This window comes from Phaenicophaeus curvirostris, chromosome 5 (assembly GCF_032191515.1).
Source record: "Phaenicophaeus curvirostris isolate KB17595 chromosome 5, BPBGC_Pcur_1.0, whole genome shotgun sequence".
NCBI lineage: Eukaryota > Metazoa > Chordata > Aves > Cuculiformes > Cuculidae > Phaenicophaeus > Phaenicophaeus curvirostris.
The window spans coordinates 20,212,909-20,226,983 of record NC_091396.1 but is presented as its reverse complement, the minus strand read 5'-3'; the positions used below and the strand labels follow the sequence as shown (position 1 = coordinate 20,226,983).

General features: G+C 47.3%; 3 protein-coding genes across 7 annotated transcripts in view; all 3 read left to right on the top strand.

The window, feature by feature from the left end:
- PHRF1 (PHD and ring finger domains 1) overlaps nt 1–4,224 on the top strand; it is a 32,200-nt gene extending 27,976 nt beyond the window's left edge. For both annotated transcript variants that reach the window (XM_069857761.1, XM_069857760.1), the window contains exons 16-18: nt 422–682; nt 1,914–2,042; nt 3,257–4,224. In XM_069857761.1, the coding sequence (XP_069713862.1) occupies nt 422–682; nt 1,914–2,042; nt 3,257–3,391 (525 nt within the window). In that variant the 3' untranslated portion in view covers nt 3,392–4,224. The remainder of the gene's footprint in view (nt 1–421; nt 683–1,913; nt 2,043–3,256) is intronic.
- Nucleotides 1–14,075, top strand: part of RPLP2 (ribosomal protein lateral stalk subunit P2) — a 176,117-nt gene that overhangs the window by 58,510 nt on the left and 103,532 nt on the right. The window lies entirely within an intron of this gene.
- On the top strand, nt 6,129–13,950 carry LOC138721112 (malignant fibrous histiocytoma-amplified sequence 1 homolog). 4 transcript variants are annotated; one of them, XM_069857806.1, is made up of 11 exons: nt 6,153–6,270; nt 7,275–8,154; nt 8,770–9,061; nt 9,496–9,682; nt 10,759–10,949; nt 11,050–11,537; nt 12,030–12,187; nt 12,715–12,874; nt 13,300–13,370; nt 13,464–13,570; nt 13,800–13,950. In XM_069857806.1, the coding sequence occupies exons 1-11, from the start codon at nt 6,252–6,254 to the stop codon at nt 13,815–13,817; spliced, it is 2,571 nt and encodes an 856-aa protein (XP_069713907.1). In that variant the 5' UTR covers nt 6,153–6,251; the 3' UTR covers nt 13,818–13,950. The 4 variants fall into 4 exon arrangements, with proteins under 4 accessions (XP_069713908.1, XP_069713907.1, XP_069713906.1 ...); XM_069857807.1 differs by lacking the exon at nt 13,800–13,950 and having other exon boundaries at nt 6,129–6,270; nt 7,570–8,154; nt 13,464–13,768; XM_069857805.1 differs by lacking the exon at nt 13,800–13,950 and having other exon boundaries at nt 13,464–13,768.

Genomic DNA, 14,075 nt, shown 5'->3' with positions numbered 1-14,075 from the left:
ATACACCTCAACAATCCTTTAGTCATTTAATCTCTTAGGTGGTCATTACGGCTGAAGAAGCACATTTTCTTCTAGTTGTGCGCTGTACACGCAGCTTCTGTTTTCAGCGGTTACCTGTGGAAAGATATTGCTGTTTGAGAAGCAGAACTTGCAGAAGATAGTGCCATGAGCTTCTCCTTGATTGTAATTGGGCTGTAAAAATTAGCCTGGTGGCGTTGGTCTGTGCCATCAATGTGTGGTGTCCAGCAGTTAAATGAGTGGTGCTAGCTCCTTGTGCACAGAGACCTAGTTGAGGGCTGGGATGTTAGCCTCCTTGATTTAACCTACCAATTATGTGCCTGTTTGGGTAAAAGGTACTCTGAAAGTCCTGATCTGATGCTGTGAAAAAGTACAAGCATTTACAAAATTATCTGTTTCACAGGTGTACGGTCAAAACACACCTTTGATGCCACCTCTGCCCTCAAGCCTTCCCCCCTATGCCCCTGTCAGCCAGCCCACGGTTCAGTTCATAATGCAGGGTAGTCTTCCAGCGCTTGGCTGCGTGGCAGGACGGAGCCTGACTCTGGAGCCGGGCAGCCTGGCTACTGGATCTGAACCGGGAATTCAAGCTCCTTCTGCTGGAAACACAGAAGAAGAGATCAAAGCACCTAAACCTCCAGTGGATAAAATAAAAAACGAGGAAGTGAGTGAATGCTAGCAAGTAGCAAATGCATAACATTAATGGGCTGTTTATTTGAACTTCTAAAGTTTGTGGGGCTTTAACTTTCTCTGCACTGTATTTTCCTAGCCCTTATTGTTACTGCTTTTTTTTTTGGTGACTGACTGTGCTAACCCAGGAGCGGCAGGCAGTTCTTTCTTTGAATTCTTCAGGGATTTACTCCACTTTCTACTGCTTCATCGCAGTAAAACAGAGAGGGATTAAAGATATAAAATACGTTCTTAAATTTCTGAAACTCTTTAGTGAATGTTGAGAAGGGGCTTTCCAGAAGCCAGAATGTCCAATTTTCTCCAACAATTCAGCCTTCTCCATTCCCCTCCGGCTTTGAAGTTAATGTCAGTTCTTGTAACAGTCCCATAGAGAGGCAGGACTGCATCTTGTTGCTTATTAGCACTGAAAATATGGAGGTAGTAGAATACTTGCGAGACTTTACAGTGCTGGTCCCTGCTGCTGAGGGTTGGGTTTTCTGTACAGACTGCCTGCTCTAAGAATAGTGGGTGTTAATGTGAGAGTTTCTTAGCCCATTACTTTCTACCCCAAAAGCAAACAGAAAGATAATTTTCCCATCAAACCTCCATTTTTGAGCAGCAGTTTTTATGAACTTGTTTTGATAGGTTATGTTCTGGTGTCATGTGTAATCCTTAGTTTATAGACAGTTGTCACGATGACTTTAGAGCTCACTGAAGCTTTATATTTGCTGCTGTTGCTGCTTTTAGAATCTGCCCGGGGAGATGGTTGAGTCACCTTCCCCGGAGATGTTTAAGGGACGGGTGGACGAGGCATTGAGGGGCCTGGTGTAGTATTTGATCGGAATGGTTGGACTCGATGATCCGGTGGGTCTTTTCCAACCTGGTGATGCTATGACGCCTTTTGATGGATGTATATTTACTTCAGAGCTGTTTGAAAGGAAGGAGGAGACCAAAATTAATAAGCAGATATTGTCGTCCCTTGCTTAAAACACATTCTGCAAGAGGCAGAATAAATATATGTAAGACAAGAGTTCCTCCTAGCACGAACTGTGGTGGTATTTGTTTCTGCAGTTTACAGTAAAGGAAATCACTTTAAGGCTAGCTCTTACTTGTTTCGCTGAAATTGTGAAGTGAGTATTTTCATTGTTAAAGTATTACTAAGAAAAATAGATTCAGAAACCATTCCCAAGAAAGCACAAGGTAATGAGTTTCTGTTTGCTGTGCAGTACATGAAGAAGCTTCACATGCAGGAAAGGGCTGTGGAAGAAGTGAAACTTGCAATTAAACCTTTTTACCAGAAGAGGGAGATTACAAAGGAGGAGTACAAGAGCATTCTTCGAAAAGCAGTGCAAAAGGTAAGAGGTGAAATGAAGAGGAGGATCTGTGCAGATTGTTAAACTAGTGGGCAGTACTTTGGATTTCATTTGCCAACTTCAACAATTACATGCTGTGAGTGAGTAGAAAAATCTTTGGACTCTGACTCACACTCTACAGTCTTGTGGTGAAACAGTAGTTTCTTTAAGCAGAACTGAGTGGTGCCATTGATGAAAGCTGTCAGACTGTTCGTTTTAGAAGACAGTGTTTTCAGTGGTCCAGAACATTGCTAAGGTTAAGCTGTGAGGTGAAACGTTACATAGAGTTGACCATTCTCTCTCGAGGCACACACTATCTCTTTAATCGCTTCAGCCAGAATCGTCAGGTTGTTGATGGAGTGAGAAAATAGTTGGTGCATTAATTCCTTGAGCACCCATGGTGTCCGTGAACTTTGAAGGAGGGCTTTGCAATTTGGCCAATGTTTACTTTGTCTTAAATTTTATTGCTGACCAGATCATGGCTAAGAAAAAGACCCAAATGGCAGCTAAACGTTGTCTTGCGAGACTAATTAATGCTCTTGTGGTCAAGGCAGTTAAGTAGTGCCCCAGAGAACTGTCTGCTCCGTCTGTGTTCTTTCTTCCACTGAGAAATTCCATCATAAATCAAAATGCCTGAGATAATGGCTGCAATTTCATATCTTCTACATGACCCGTACAAACCTTGTGTGGTTTATAGGAGAGCTGAGCAACACCAAATGCTGCTGAAGTCACTGTGAGCTTTTCTCTGAACACTGATAAGTGGGGTTTTTGTTTGGTTGGGGTTTTTTTTGTATGATTCGTTCTTTCTCTTATGTCTCAAATCAGGCCCTCAAAACCGGCAGATTCTTTTATGATTTTGAGGAAGTGATGCTCAGTTTAAGAATAATGGGAAACCAGCTTCCTTGGTTACCATGTATTGTGTAGAAGTGACTGGATGGAAAAGCCTGTAGTAAAAATTAATAAATCTTTCAGAGATGCTTCTGCATTCAGTGGGTACTCAAGTAGATAAGCCCTGGGCTATTTTTGGAATGCTTGAAGTAAAATATTACTCTTAGCGTTGTTGAATTTTCTGCTTTATTATACCCTGCTCTGAGACTTGAGGACCTATGTAGGAATCAGTTCCCTAGGAAGCTTAGGTCTTCTCTATCACTTTTGTTGCCTGCCCAAACTGCTGTAATACTGTTAACTTACGAAATGCCTTTTCTACTCCCTTGTAGATCTGCCACAGCAAAAGCGGAGAGATCAACCCCATGAAGGTAGCTAATCTGGTGAAGGCATATGTGGAAAAATACAAACATATGAGAAAACATAAGAAATCTGACAGTGAAGATACGCGTGAAGTGGAAAACTGAGAGCAAGCTACAGCCAGCATGGCTTGAACTGAACTTACTCTGGCTGCGAGCACTATGCCAGAGAGAACAATGGGATCTGCAGTTGCATCTTATTGAAAATAAAGGACCGAGAAGCGAGATTATAATAGGAATTATCTGCGGAACCTTCTTTTTGAATTGTTTCCATATGGGAATGAAGTTGGGGTTTTGGATTACCTACAGATGTAGAACTAAATACCAGTCAAATGCCTCAGACCAGCAGAATAATTCGAGGGGAAACACAGAAGAGATTAATGTTTGGGACTCCCGGATTGCTACGGTTTTCAGGGTTACTTTGATCACATTTTTGGGCTGTGCACCTGTCTTGCTAAAAGTTTGAAACTGGACATCACTTTTCATATGCAGTATATTAAGAGCTGTATACTGTTTCCCTTTGTGTTTATTTATCAAAATATGGGTTGTCTTTAGAAACTTCTGATTTAATACTTGAAATGTTGTATTTTTAGCGTGTTTGAGGGTGAGCGAAGCTTTACTCGCTCTTTAATTTGGGGATTGCAGAAATGAGTTCATCTTTATAAAGTGACTTCAGAAACACTGCTCAGGCCGTGGTGTTTATTTACATTCTGTTGGAAGTACCTTGTTAGTGATTGGTCTAATTTCGGAGTGGGAGACTGTGTTGCACTTCTGTAAATAATGCACTGATGGCTGGTTTTGTGTCTGCCTTTCAGGATAAAAAGCAAAACAAAAAGCAAACGTGAGTTTCCAGGAACAAGCTGGAGGGATAAGGTTGAACTGATGTACAAAGCAGAGATGTGATAGAATTTATAAAGTTATTTTGAATGGTTCTAGTCCTATAGCAGTTGTCATTTGTTTCTTACAGCTGCCTCTTGCCCTGGCTGTTCTGTTTAAACCTGCATGCGTGGCTCTTTTGTAAGGAATACTGTGTTTCTAGAAGAGGATGGGAGTTGGATAAATAATTGTTCCTCCTCATCTGTAGGAGGACTGGTTTTTCTATCAAGAAGCAAAGGGGTCCAGCACACATACTGACTTCATCTTGCTTTCTTTAAAAGCAGTCTGCTCCACATGTGCTGCAGAGCGATCTTTTAAGCGATCACCTGAAATACAGTCACTGACAAACAGATTTGAGGGTGCTGAATATGACAGAAAGCATCATTCCCCATCTGATGGTTAAGGGAGAAGACATTTATTAGGGAAGCTGGAGAGAAAATCAGTAAGTTACGACTTGGAAACTGGCTTTACCTTCAGTAGTAACTGAATGTACATGGCCTGTTGGACCAAATGGCAGAATGCATCTCACGTGAAGGTTTTCTTAAGCTGTTAGAGTGCACCTGGAAAATTCTGTCTTCGAGGACAGCCTTGCTGCTTGTCTTCAAAGAGAAAACAGCTAAGCTCCCTGGGATAAGTTTTACAAAACAAACAACTGCAGCTTTTTGGGTTTTTTTTTTTGGGGGGGGTGTTGGTTGGGGGTTTTTGAGCATAGGAAAACCCACAAAGAGCAAGACCTTTAATCCTTGTATTATTATATAAACAAAATAAGCCTGTATGCTAGTATTGTCTGGACTGGCAAAATGCTTCATTCCCATCATTCACAGTTCTACAGAGTGTGAGGACGAGCCCTGAACATTTTGGGAGTTTATCTTCCTTGGCTCTGTTTGTTTCCTGTCTGAAAGTGCAGCCTTGAGGGAGTATGAGGGATTGATAACTTTGGGCTTTCTTTGAAGATTTTGGGACAAAGGCTTGCTAAAACTGTAGAAGAGTAGCTGGTAGAGAAGCTTTAGTTTTAAAGCTAAACTTTTAGCTAGAATATCTACCTAGCCGAAGGGTGTGGGGTTGTAAATGCAAACACCGCAGCTAGATTTCTTGACAGAGTACAGAAACTTGCATGGCACTCTTGGCCTAAGAGTGAGGGAATGTGGTCTAGTTAATGGATACACTGAGGCTGCAGGTTGGACACCTTTGGATACAGCGGAGGAAGAATTTTAGAATAACCTGTCTGCACAAGTGAAAAAGGGTAGGCGGTGTGAAAAACAAAGCTTAATCAAATAATAGAAGCAACTACACTATTGACCAGAAGACAACGTCAGTCTGTTTTGTTCCTCAGGGTGATTCACTGCTTCAAATTCTTGGCTGGCATTATTTGTGAATTAGTCCTTAGAGTACCTTACCACTGCTACCTTTCAGTGACCTCTGCATTTGTCATTGCCTGGAGGAGGCATGAAGCTGTAAACTACACCTTCTGCATGTGCTTCCCCTGAAGTTATGTGAGCAAGAACAGCGGCCATTTCATTCTGTCTACTGTTAACAATAAATCCAGCAAACTGGAAGCTGCACCCAGGAAAGGGCTATGAGAAACACACCTTTTCTGACATTCTAGGAAACAGTTCTTCTAGTATTCTGTGTGTACTATTTGCATGCTTTTTTTTTTTTCTTTCTGGTTGAACCTCTCAGATAGGATGCTGCCATCTGTTTTAAGGGAGTAAATCTTTTTTAATTCAACATCTGCAGCAGTTTGGTAGTAGCATAACCTCTTGTTGGTGTCCTTTCCCTCCTCCCCAACAGTGGTAACACCAAATGCTCCTTTAGCAAAGGCAGGGATGCTACTGTAAGAAGTTAACAAGGGAGCTACTCTGCCACCATATTTTCTTGTAGGTGACCTCCAGAGCTTTTGGGACATACCCATGGCCTTTGTCCCTGGCCAGAGGTGTGTAGATTGGTGGGAGCTGCTTTGAGGATGGATGGAGAAAGAGAGGGTGGGGTTCCAAGGCAGAGCTTAGGGAGGCGGGGAGTGAAATAGAGAAGGAAATGAAAGGACAGAGGCTGAGCAACCGGGAGGATCCAGCTGGTGCCTTGCTGCAGGTCCATGGCCCAGCCCAGAGCCTGTGAGTAGCTGCCTCAGCTCTTTGCTGCTTTGGTTCAGAGCCGTGGTGGGAGCCCTTTGGGTTGTCTCGCTAATGGGGCTAGAGGAGAGACCAGGCATTTGGGAGAGGGTGAAAACTTGCTTTGCTGCTGGGCTTGTCCCAGGTTTAGGTGGTAATGCTGAGAACTGATGATGAGTCGGTCCTGAGCAGGGTGCCTTGCGCAAGGGGCTGCCATGCTAGGCATCCTCTGGTAAGGAAGTGAAACAAGGAAGAGAGTAGCAGATCTGACAATGTTTTGTGCTGGTATCGTGCGATCCCCATTGCCACATCATTCTGGTGCTCTTCTTGTCTAGAAACCTCTGCTCTAAATGCCCTCCTTTTGGGGATGTTCTCAGCCATCCCCAAGTCCCTGTTCTACAGGAGACCGTGTTGTTCCTGTGTTATTCCCCTGGTCTCATGGGGCTGGGAGCATTTTTGTGGGGAACTGGAGCATGCATCTGGACTGGGAGAGAGGATGTGAGAGAGGAAGCATCTGAACTTGATAACCCTGGCCTCAATTCATCTTCCTAGCTGGGTTGAGAGCTGGGGAGTGGGCTGGGCAAGTTATTTGGCAGGCAGCTTTTCTCCTGATGTCAGCCCTGGCCTGCCAGACCACTGCTGGGGTCAGAAACCTGACAGTTTTGGGGTAGATGCATCTGTGGCTGGAGCTCTCACAGTACTTGAGCAAAGCTGTTAACAAGATGCTTGGGCTACAGGGCAGCATCTGGTGACCCCCATTTCTACCCGTGTCTTCAGGCCCAACTAGATCCTTGCATCTTGGCTTTAGTTCCTCTCTCGAGAAGACACAGGAGCTGCTCGAGCAGCAGTTGTGGTTGTGCTGTTCAACCGTGTCCTGTGTTCTCTCTCTGTTTTTGCTTTTTCTTGCGGGCCAAAATGATCCTAAAGTCATGCTCAAGGGAAGATATGGCCTGCAAGCCAAAGGGCGAAAGTCTCTCTTAACCACCTTCCCCGTCTCATGTGTCCAGGTCAGGAGCAGGAGGATGGTTTGCGTGAAGTCGCTCTCTCTACCCAGAGGCTGCGTGTGCTGCCTCCAGCAGTCCTGAGCAACCACACGCTGGAGAGCCTTGACCTCGACAGGAACAAACTCAGGAGCATCAGTGGTATTTCTAAGCTTTGCAATCTGAAGAAGCTGATACTGTCCAAGAATGAGATCGTTGACTTTCCCAATGAAATCCAGAGCCTGATCCGCTTAGAAAAGCTTGAGCTGAATCAGAACCAAATCCGGGTCATCCCAGAGGGGGTTTTCTCCCATCTCCCCAGGCTTAAACACTTGAGGCTGAACAACAATCGTCTCAGTGCCCTCCCCAGGGACCTGGCAGCTTGTCAAGACAGTCTCCAGTACCTCAACATCTCCAACAACCTGTTCCGGACCTTCCCCCAGCCTATCCTGCAGCTGGCACACTTACAGGAGCTCCACATGCAGAATAATGGCCTTCGCCAGCTCCCTAAGGAGCTCTTCCAGGGGCAATCCCTAAAAATGTTCAAGGCCAATGGGAACCCCCTCCGGGAGCCACCCAGTGAAGTGTGTGCTGGTGGCATCCATCAGATCCAGAATTACTTCAACCAGCTTCAACATGGTTTGGGGCAGGAGGACAAGAGGGTCAAGACCATGTTCCTGGGGGCCTCACTGGCTGGGAAGTCCACCATCTGCAAAAGCCTGAAGCAAAGGCAAACCAAGCTGGTGCCCAAGGAAGAACGAACAGTTGGGATAGAGATCAGTGAGTTCCAGATCGAGGACTTCACGTTTCTCTTCTGGGACTTTGCTGGCCAGCTGGAGTATTATATGACTCACCATGTGTTCATCACCCCACAGGCACTTGTCATTCTTGTCATCAATCTCCACATGTAAGTGCTGAGCTGGTTTGGATTCAAAGTGGAGTGGGAGAAGAATAGAGTCTGGGGAAGCTTTCTCTTGTGTGCTCTCACACCATTCCCATTGGACCTGCATGGTCTTCTCACCACTGGAGTAGCTAGCTCTCCCTCTCCTCCTTTTTACAAATCACTCTTTCTTTTAATTAAGCCACTAGATCCGTCACCACCTCACTCAAGTCCTGTTTTGAAGGGTTAGATGAGCATGAACTCCTTATGTGACAACTGATCCCCATCTAAATGGTCTTGCTTTCTGCTTTGGAAATACCTCTATGAGCCCTCCTGTATCTTGTGGTGCTCCCTAAACGTGGAGGGTGCATCAGGCTTGGGCTTTGTGGTACAGAGGGATGTTCCCAACCACAGCCAGGACAGATTCTGCTGCACCCCATAGCTTTAACTGGCTTAGCCTAAGGATGGGAAACTTACAGATTAGGTTGGGCATGGCCCATGACAGCTTAGGAGATCTTAGCTTTTCTCCACTATGTCCATGGGACACCGCAGGGTGCATGGTCAGGCCAGTGCTGGTGGTTGTTGGCTGGAGATCCAGGGGGTTAGATGCGAGTTTGGGATTTTCTTTCTTTCCTTTCCCAGGTACCAAGCTAATGACAAGACTTTCAAGGATCTCGTTGGTTTCTGGATCAATAACCTGTTCATGAGAGTCCCAAACTCAGTGGTGCTTCCCGTGGGAACTCATGTGGACTGCTGCCGGGAGGAGGAGGTGGAGGAGAAGAGGCATAACATCATGGCCAAGATCTCAGCCATGCTGGAAGAGAGAAAAAGCAACCTCACTCATTTCATCACAAACCTGGAAGGCAGCGAGGAGCCCGAGTTTTATGTGGACCAGTGGGAGAGGCTGAAGGAGATGGAGAGTTGCACATTAACCGTAGGGCTGAGATTATTGTGGTCCCTTGCTGTCTGTGGTCACCCCGCTGTTGTCTCTGTCAGCCTGGTGTTCCACTGGTGATGGTGACCTGGTGCTAATGCATCAGGTTGCTCCTGTGCCTGTTCCGCAGGGCTGGGGTAGATGCAGTAACCCCTGGCTGGGACCTCCTGGGTCCTTGTCCCTACCTGGTGATAGGCAGCTCCTCCTGTGGCTTGTAGTAAGTGCCTGGGGAGGACGGTGATGGGGCAGTTACCAGCTCTGGGTGATTTTCTAGAAACTGTTGCAAAACCAAAGTGTGAAGGAAGTGCTGTTTGAAGCTGAGCCAACAGCATGTTCCTTGGTGAACTCCTTGGCATTAGGTCCCTCCTTTATCTTGCAGGCTAAAAGACTTCTCTGGATGTGCTTTTGGTAGGTGCGTGCTTTCTGTCTTCCAGATCTTAAACCTAGTTGCTGTCAACTGCACGGATCACCGTGATATCAAAAAGCTTGAAGCTGTAATTCTGGAGCATGTGAAGAAAGAGGAACTCTTCCCCGAGGTTGTCCGAGTGCTGCCTCCTGTCTACAGGCAGGTGGAAGCTGCCATTGTGGATATCGCACAGAGTGAGGAGATGGCAGACCATGGTGAGTGGTCCATCACCCCCGCCACACCTTCCTGAGAAGATCTACCATCCTGCAGCTGGGACATGATGTCTGGTGCTTGCTGCACCTTCTGGCCTGCTTGTGTGCTGGTGGGGTCACTTCTGAAGACCTTGCAGTGTTATTGCTGGAGCATTAATTCCTCCTACCTAGCTCTATGTTTACAACCATCTGCCCCCAAGGCAGGCACCTGGGGAAAAGCGTAGGAAAAAAGACCAAGTGGGTCTTCACCAGGAGGCTCATCCAACATCTACCAGCTTGTGGCTGGAGGTACCCTGAGCTGGCCACATTGTCTTGTTGGGTTCTTTCCAGTAACACAGTTCTTTCTCTCCCTTGCCCTCTATAAGCAATTAAAAAGTCCTGCAGGAAGGAGGTCCATAGCTTCAATGCTTCTGTGTGGTTTCCAAGCCTGTGTCCTGCTAACTTTATTTAATAATCCCTATAGCTCCCTATCCCCTCCTCCATGTCTACTGTGACTTAGCAGGACAAGAAGGCATCCCTGGCTCCTCACTCATGTACCTAAAGCAGATATGAACACCACCAGCACCTGGTGTTGTCTCTGACTCCCCTGGCCTCTGTAGGATTAGAGAATGAGGAGCAAAGTACTCAATGATCCAGTGGGTCCTTTCCAACCTAGTGATTCTATGATTCTAAATGCTTTTCTTTTGTGTTTTGTTGCCTGTTTTGCTGCATGACTAAACAACAACATGAGGTTTAATTGGCAAACAGGTTTTCTGACTGGAAACAAACCTGCTCTTTCAAACAATGAAAAAGCTCTGTATTAGCCTCATTTTTTCAGATGCTCCATTGAGGTCCTGGCAGGTTGTTGGCACCACTGAGGCAAGACAATACCATGGGAGCTGCGTGGTAGCAGTGGGACAGCGGAGGATGGGCAAAGCATTTTGGGCCACAGCCATGGAGCATTGTGCTGGTCCTGGTGCTTCCCCACGGACAGCATGGGTGATGTTGGGTGCTGCTGGTGTTTGTTGGCTCTCTAAAGCATATGCCTTGGAATGCTGGTCTCCAAGAGGTGTGTGCTGAGCTTCCGTGTCTCCCTCTAGGTATGATGGACCTCCAGTACCTGCTTAGCAAACTCTCCCAGTGTGAGCATCTGGCCAACCTGGGCAAAGAGCTTCTCCAAGACGTCCTGCGGTACCTCCACCGCATTGGGCTTGTTGTGTGGTATGAGGAAATCAAGCACCTGGAAAGCACTGTTTTTCTCCAGCCTACTTTTCTAATAACTATGTTTAAGGTGAGTGTGGAGATCAGGATATTCTTCTTAGCAGAGCGCAAGCTCTGCGCATTTACTGGGTTCCTCTCATTGCTCCCTTTTCTCTCCTCTTCCTGCCAAGCTCCTTGTGAGGTACTGCCTAGTCCAGCAGCTTGAGAGCATCTCTGTGGACACGCTGATTGGGGAACATGCTACCATCAGAGACAGGTCTAACTGGGTGTGGACCTTCAAGTCAAAGGCAATGCTGTGCCACCAGGCCGTGCGTGCCTTGGTGAAGCACCAGCTCTGCTCAGAAGGGATGCGGGATGTCTTTGAGGAAATCATGGGACACAGGCCCCACAGAGGGAGAGGGAAGCTCTTCAGCCTCCTGGAGCACTTTGAGCTCTGCCTGGAGGTGAGGAATGCCAAAGCGCTCAACCCACAGGCCAGTGAGTTTGTGCCTGGAAAGCCATGGGAGACAACACGGGGCAAAGGCGAGACCTGGTACTTGTTCCCAACCTATCTGAACCAGACCGAAGAGGTCTCTGAGGTGTGGGGAGGAGATCACCCTGAGGACCTCCACATCCGTGCCTACTTCTCACCTGAAATACCAGAGGGTTTCTTTCAGAGGTAAGTGGTGGTTTCCAGCCCTTGATGAATTAGCATGTTCAGGGTTTGCTCAGCGCACCACCTGTCAGCAAACCTTTAGCTGTTGAGATCGTATCAGCTGAGACCTGAGGCCAGCACTCAGGAGACCAGGGTGGCTTTTCAGCTCTTCCACAGATGTATGATGCCCTAGATGAACCATTTTGATGTTTGCTGCGCCAACGTAAGTAAGGACCACGCTCCCCCTGGTTACTTTTCATCCAAGGTGTTTTTTGGCTAGTCTGTGCCCATCCAGGCAGTCAGAGGTCTCCCAGTCCTACCTGAGGATGATCAAGTTTTGATAGGTGCTGGGACTGTTCCAGTTTCTGGAAGGTCTCCTGTCCTTGTGTTGGTGTTTGCCTTTGTTTCTGCTGAAACTGGGTTCATATTTTCAAGTCCACCTGGTGCCATGCTTTGTCCCAGTGTTAGAGATAAGCAGGGAGGAGGTGGTGAAAGCCACGGACAATCTTCTTGCAGGTTCCTGGTGAAAGCTTGCTCCTTTTGCTCCACATACTGGGTGGCCAAGGCAACCTGCCTGCTCATATGTAATGGCAAACCTCTGCTAATCAAAGAGAATAACCAGAGGGCCTACAGCTACCTGGAACTCCGATGCAGAAAGCCAGCAGGAAGGACAGGTAAGGATGCCTGATCCTTATTTCCTAACTCCCAATCACATGTCTCTCCTTAGCTCCACCCCTCCACCACCTCCTTCCCTCTGGGCAGTGTGTCCCACAAGCCTCTGCCACACATCCAAGTCTGGCCAAGGTCCACCAGCAGTTCAATTAAAGATTTTCCCTTTCTCCATGCAATCTGGTCAGGATTCCTCTCAAGGTGTCACATGGAAGTGGCAAGTCAAGTTTTCAGTCTTCTCATGGAGAGAATGTGTCATCCTTACCCATAATATCCCAGCAGAGTACAGTCTCAAGCTGGGTCTCCAAGGGATAAGCAAAAGGGCCATATGAGCTGGGGAGCTCTTCCAACATATCTTTTAAATTCCCCTTGAATGCTGATTGGCCTTGGTTAACTTGAGAAACGGAGCTGGTCCAACTGTTCTGTCTACGGTCTGGCAGGCAGGAAGCAGTGCCTGCATCACCACAGCATCTCCTGGGCTGCTGTGGTTGGATGGCTGTAAGAAGTGAGACATTTTCCTTTTACCTGGAAGATTTCCAGTTTGCCTGGGACCTCCTCATGGCAGTCGTGTTCATCATTCAGAAGCTTGCTGAGGAGTGGCCGGGGCTGCACATGTGTGTGAAGACGCCCTGTCGAACGGCTGGCTGTCCCGCAGAGCTCATCTGGCCGGACACAGATGGCACAAATGCCATGTACGTATGCCCTGCACCTCTCCAAGCTGACAATGCTGATGGGCCTGGTCAGCTTCTAAAAGCCATGTGAAATTAGTTACAAAACTTCATGGGCGCTACACTGCCCTTCTGACCATAGCAGCTTGTGTCCTACGTAGCGTTAGCATTCACATATATGAGAAATTAAAGCATAGAAAGAAATCTGAAAACATTGAGAGGCTGGGGCTCAGGCACATAATGGCCATTCTGGTCAGGTGACCATATCTCCTGCTTTGTGAAGAGTTGAAGGTGTTTAGGGACCTGGGAAGACAGCAGTTGTCCCACCAATGGCAGGACCTCGGGATATAGAGAGGGAGGCCTCTTGCATCAGCTTGGCACCATCTTCCACGGGAAGTGCTGAGAGCAGCTTCTGCTCTTTTTTCTTCATTGGGCTTTTTCCTCCACAGGACAAAGGAAGACATTAAGACCTGTGGGACGTGCGGGCACCGCTTTGGTACAGAGCTGCTCCTGCCCAAAGGTGAGCCAAACGGTGCTGGGTTTGTTCTGTGCTGCAACAGTGCTTGGCTGGGAGGAGAGCTGGGGTGCTGATGGTGTCCCCCTACTCCCACAGTGCCCAGGCAGCTAGAGGAGCCCCCGGCACAGCCCTCTGCTCACTATTATGTGACAAGCTATGGGACTGCCACCTTTGGGCCCAGCAACATCCATATCAACCGTCAGGTAAGGGTAGCACCTCCCCTTGCCCAGCATCCAACACTGCTGGCCAGGCTCATCCTCTCCCCTTGCTCCTGAAATGAGGGGTTGAAGCTGCTTCCAGCCAGTGGAAGGGACACCCAATCTTCAGGCAGCACTCTGGTTACCATGCTCCTCCCTGAGATACCACAACCTCTGCACCTGAGAGCTGAGCTCTGAGTGCTTAAGTGTTGTAATCACCGCCTTATTTTTCCAGAGCATCTCAAGTGAGTAATTCTGGGTCAATGGGAAGGCATCCACTGAAGAAAGAATTATTTTTCTTTAGCCAAACCCAAGCTGTCCTCAACAGGCTTTGTTTGCAACTCATGTTTGCCTTAATGCATGGAAATAAATGCACCCCTTTCTGCGTGGGAAGTCACTTCTTTTACACAAATGTAAGGGGGAGGAGGTGCTGACGAGTGCTCCGGTACAAGCCTGCTGCCATGGCTTTGGGGGATGGAGGGGGTGAGAGTGTATGGAGGTCTCAGACTGA

What these genes read in the sequence shown, in the direction of transcription:
- LOC138721112 (XM_069857805.1), top strand. An exon ending in TGGAGAGTTGCACATTAACC is followed by an intron (nt 9,062 to 9,495) that starts GTAGGGCTGAGA and finishes TCTGTCTTCCAG; the next exon opens with ATCTTAAACCTAGTTGCTGT. An exon ending in CCAGAGGGTTTCTTTCAGAG is followed by an intron (nt 11,538 to 12,029) that starts GTAAGTGGTGGT and finishes ATCTTCTTGCAG; the next exon opens with GTTCCTGGTGAAAGCTTGCT.